This window comes from Tubulanus polymorphus, chromosome 9, assembly GCF_964204645.1.
Source record: "Tubulanus polymorphus chromosome 9, tnTubPoly1.2, whole genome shotgun sequence".
Classification (NCBI taxonomy): Eukaryota; Metazoa; Nemertea; class Palaeonemertea; order Tubulaniformes; family Tubulanidae; genus Tubulanus; species Tubulanus polymorphus.
The window spans coordinates 2,356,125-2,360,644 of NC_134033.1; the positions used below are offsets into that span (position 1 = coordinate 2,356,125).

General features: G+C 38.0%; 1 protein-coding gene across 1 annotated transcript; it reads right to left on the minus strand.

The window, feature by feature from the left end:
• Positions 1 to 1,658: 1,658 nt before the first annotated feature.
• Positions 1,659 to 2,885, minus strand: LOC141911382 (uncharacterized). The gene is made up of 5 exons (XM_074802379.1): positions 2,823 to 2,885; positions 2,422 to 2,545; positions 2,036 to 2,083; positions 1,749 to 1,929; positions 1,659 to 1,669 (listed from the first exon to the last, which is right to left on the minus strand). The coding sequence occupies exons 2-4, from the start codon at positions 2,516 to 2,518 to the stop codon at positions 1,772 to 1,774; spliced, it is 303 nt and encodes a 100-aa protein (XP_074658480.1). The 5' UTR covers positions 2,519 to 2,545; positions 2,823 to 2,885; the 3' UTR covers positions 1,659 to 1,669; positions 1,749 to 1,771.
• Between the last annotated feature and the right edge of the window lie 1,635 nt (positions 2,886 to 4,520).

The window sequence follows — 4,520 nt, forward strand, 5'->3', positions numbered from 1 at the left end:
GATTCACGATAATCAATTCTTGAAGGTGTGGACTGACAGTTTCAATAGATCGACGCTAATGAAGCTCACAAATTTATTGTTCGGATCAAATGAAAAATCAATTCTCAGAAACCGAACACAATTTGCCCAGATTTATGAAAGTTTATTTTTTGTATGAATATTATAAATTTGTCTAGATTGAAATTAAATATTCGTTGTACAAGAATTCATTGTATATGGTGAAATACTGATATCGGGGTCAGATATTAGAATATTTTAACGGGTTTGAAAATGTCTATCAGTTCTATGTAGGAAAAATAGCATGGCATCGCATGGCATCGCATCGCATCGCGATGTATATCACAGTTGTACAAACTGGTCTGATGGGAAATGCATAAGGTCCAAATGTAACAACACCCGCTATCACTCTTTGATCACGACAACGACAAAAATTGACAAGAATTTTCAAGGACGGTTCTTAATTAGTTCGAATTGAGGGTATTTCCCGATATGATGTCATTTGTAGGGAAAAAAACAGATAAAGGTAGAAGCTTTTTTAAGATAAAAACTGCCGAGAGAGATGGCAGTGAGAAGAGATTTAAACTGATCAAGACACTCAGGTGACGCTGAAGCTGTATGGAGTGAATTGGTCTTAAGCATCACATTAGTTTAATATGCCGATGAGATATATATATACAACAGCGCATTCAATTTTTTGAATACACGGGTTCGACCATGGGCATCCCTAGGGGAGAGGGGGGTAGTTCGAACGAACCCCCTTTTGAATTTTCAAACGTCGACGAGCGTCGGCACATGGTCTGCAAAGCAAGATAAAATCGTGGATGCTAAGTGAACGGCCTCCGATTGCACCAGAACCCGCCTGCTTGTAAGAAATCTTCACCAATTTTCTGGGGGAGGACCCACAGAACCCCTTTTATTCCTAAAAGCGAACTCCCCAAAAAGAATCCTGGGGACGCCCATGTAATCGAACCGTACCTGTTTTTAACTTTCCAGTCAGTTTTTAGTTGGCACTCGTCTCGCTGATCTTGATTTCTTATGTTTTAGAAATGCATGACATCCGTCCTGTTATGGCGAAACATATTTTCACGCGTACTGTAGTATGTATTGAAGGCTCAGTGAACACATCTGATAAATCTGATCCTCGTGGATCCGAAGGACATTGATTCGATCACACTGGTTTTTCCAATGCCCTCCTCACAGCAACGTCTTATAGATAGAAACCTGTTTCAATGAATCCATGATTGTTTGAAGAAGCTGATGTTTCAAGCCGCGTTCACACGACAACTAGTTAGACCGGTCTAAATGGGTCCGTACCTGAAATTTAGACCGGACCAAATTTTGGTGAGCGTTCACGCGCCGTTGTGACACGCGTTTATAAAAATCGCTTGTCACCGGGCCGTCTGCTAAATAATTCGCTAGGCCTGGATGAAGTCTTGCTTCGAGATTCCAAGTAGAGCAAGACATTCTTCATTTGACCAACACATCGATACCTCCTTTCCAGAGGCCTACTCGCAAAAGGAAAATGTTTTTCTCACGAATGTGAATAGTAGCGTCGGATAAATAGACAAAATATTGAACATCGTTTATAAGCAGAGAAATCATGAAATTTATTGTGAGCACTCCATAGAATACAAACGGATGACTGGCACCATAAATTCCCTTTGACAGTCTGCAATAGATACGGTGAAATAGTTTCAAATAATATATCGATATGGTACCTAATTCTATGAAGTTCTAGGTTCATTTACCAGAAGCTGTTCTGTCGTTTTTCTTAACTCTGTTTACAGACCCCATTCGGATCGCATAATGACAGGCGCAACATTCTCTCCAAAGGATTGGTCTTTTCGTTTTCCTCTTCGGCTGCTGTAGCCATGGCCAACATGGACGCAAACATCCAACAGAGCGGAACTGCGAACTCGAACAAGTAACCTTAAAATCAAAACATACCTCAGCGTTAAATAGAACCCGCTAAATATTATTTTGACCAAAACCTGGCTTTTCGTCTCCGCACAAATAAACATCATCGTTAACTTACGAATCATGTTGTTGATGCTCAGCGTTGTATGATCTGTTAAAACGGCACCTGTATTAAAGACATTCACAGAAAAAAATGGAACTACGTAGCACATTTAAGGGTACAGCTGCCACACTGGGAGTACAGTTTTGCGGGTATGGTACCCTTTGTATTTGGCAGTCAATGGTACCCTCCCCCTAAAGGTTAAATGCCAATCCACAGGGTGAAATTAAGAACCTTTCAAACAAAGGGTATACCAGGTATCACCCGCAATGATGTTAAGAACCACATTAGATCAAGGGTACTGCAGTCACCTAAAGAATAGATTTATCGTTAAAGGAAAAAATTCGACCTCGAAAATCAACATCAGTTGATGGCCGTTCCGTCGAACCGTGTTCAGAACTTACTCACGTGTTTGGCAGAACTGGCTTCCGTAGTTATGCTCGCTCCATCGAACTGCCTCTTTAAATAATGCCAACCCGATCGATAACTCGCCAACATCATGATATCAATGTTGCGTTTGTTCAGGCGCTGTAAGTGTGAAATTTGAATCATCTCTCATCCATCTACCGAAAAATTTCAACAATTTAAAAGCAGCTGGCAAAAATTGAAATTAGCTGAAATCGGAGTAATATTTTTTTCCGATATCTATTTCATATCCATAGAATAAACGAATTTTACTAAAAATTCAGATAACATCGTGAAATACGACTTTCTCTGCGTAGAAAGGCGTCTTTCCCCCCGATAGACGTTATATACATGTACAGACCCCTCTGAGCAACAAATAGTAAATCAATAAACAGTAAACCTTGCGTAAGTCGGATCGGCGAAAGTCGGATAATTACGGAAACGGCGGGCATGGATCTCGACGGAAAACCGAATTTTGAATTAAAGAAGAAAATATCTGAATTCATGTCGAGATAATCACTCGACATGTAATCGGCAAAAATATTCTTCAAACGTAAATGATTTTATGTTGAGATATATTTCAACTGAAAATAAGATTTTTATTTCTCGTGAATGATGTCCCCAGGACGCTTCCGTAGATAATCGCTTACATCGGATTTATAATATTGATGGCCCGATTGTTCCTTCTCTTTTTCAGCGAAAAAATTATATTCGAAAGTCGGATTTCATATAAGTCGGAAATTCGTAACACTTTTCTTCGTCCCAAAATAAGATTTCAGTTAAAATCCCTCGTCGAAAGTCGAAGGGCTATTTTCCTGCCATTGCAGTTTGATTTTTTCCCTGTTCCGACCCGTGTTCCTGGCTTGAAATGGACCCCCCGTCTTTATTTTCAATCTAGTAACTTGTCAAAGTTATGTTCATCTTAATTTTCAACCTCGTGATTTGCAAAGAAGTTAGTTATTTTTTTCCATTTTTCCGATCAAATGAATCAAATTCATAAAAATTGTCACTGCATTTTTATATCTTTCAGCAGTCCTTACGAGGCTTTATACAGGAGATACTCAAATAATAATTTAGAAATAAACATTTAATTTCATATTTAATTTCCCTTCCATTTTGAAACGCCTATTATAAAGATATCGTAATTTTTCCCCCTCGCCCTCCAATTTTTTCTCTTAAAAAAATCCGATTTGTCACAAATCGGCTGGAGGAAAATAAGGTTCAGATTCAGATTCAATTTTTATCGTTCACAAATTTTACAATTCGCATCGAACAAAAATATACATCGATAATACATTAAAAAAAAATGACGGTATAACAGCGTGGGGAGTTCACAGTTTACAATTTGATTTGAGCATATTCGAATAAATCTAGAAAGATTTATCGAGAATTCCTTGATCTTTTGTACAGAAAAGGGAGTTCATATTTTCAAAATTTGAAGCTGACCAAAATCTTCTAGGGATTAGTTTTAATGTCCCTGATCAACCATCGCTTACACAGTACGGTAATATATATTTAAAAAAAAAAACTTTAAAATAATTTTAGAATAATTTTTTTCCAATGCAATCCTATACCGATCGATACTCGCGTATCGAATTTCCACGCACTTTATTTTTGAATAGGTAATTCAAGATATATTTTCAGTTTGTTCAGTTTGGCTCAAAATGGAGACGTTTTGAAGCGTGATCCATCAGTAAACGCAGGAAATATAAGTACGTAAATCATACAGCGAAGTGAATTGGTATCAATTTTCATTTCCGTTTGACAACGTCACCCGGTACTAATCCGATCCTCTACAGCCTCTATCCTACAACTTCCCCGATTTGAATGGAACCTACCGGGACCACAGTCATACGAGTGAACGCGAGAATGAATCCCACAATTATTGAGCCAAAATGCCGCAATTTTTTTGAATATTCGAAATGTAATATATCGGGCGTAGTTTTTAGCCGAAACGTCGCTCAAATATGTATACATTTCAATTTAACAACTTTGCATTTTTGGCTTCATTATTGTGGGATTTCTCGCGTTTAAATTCATCATACACGAATATTGTGTGGTTATCGACCTTTCATACAAGTTTCATTGTATATTCAAC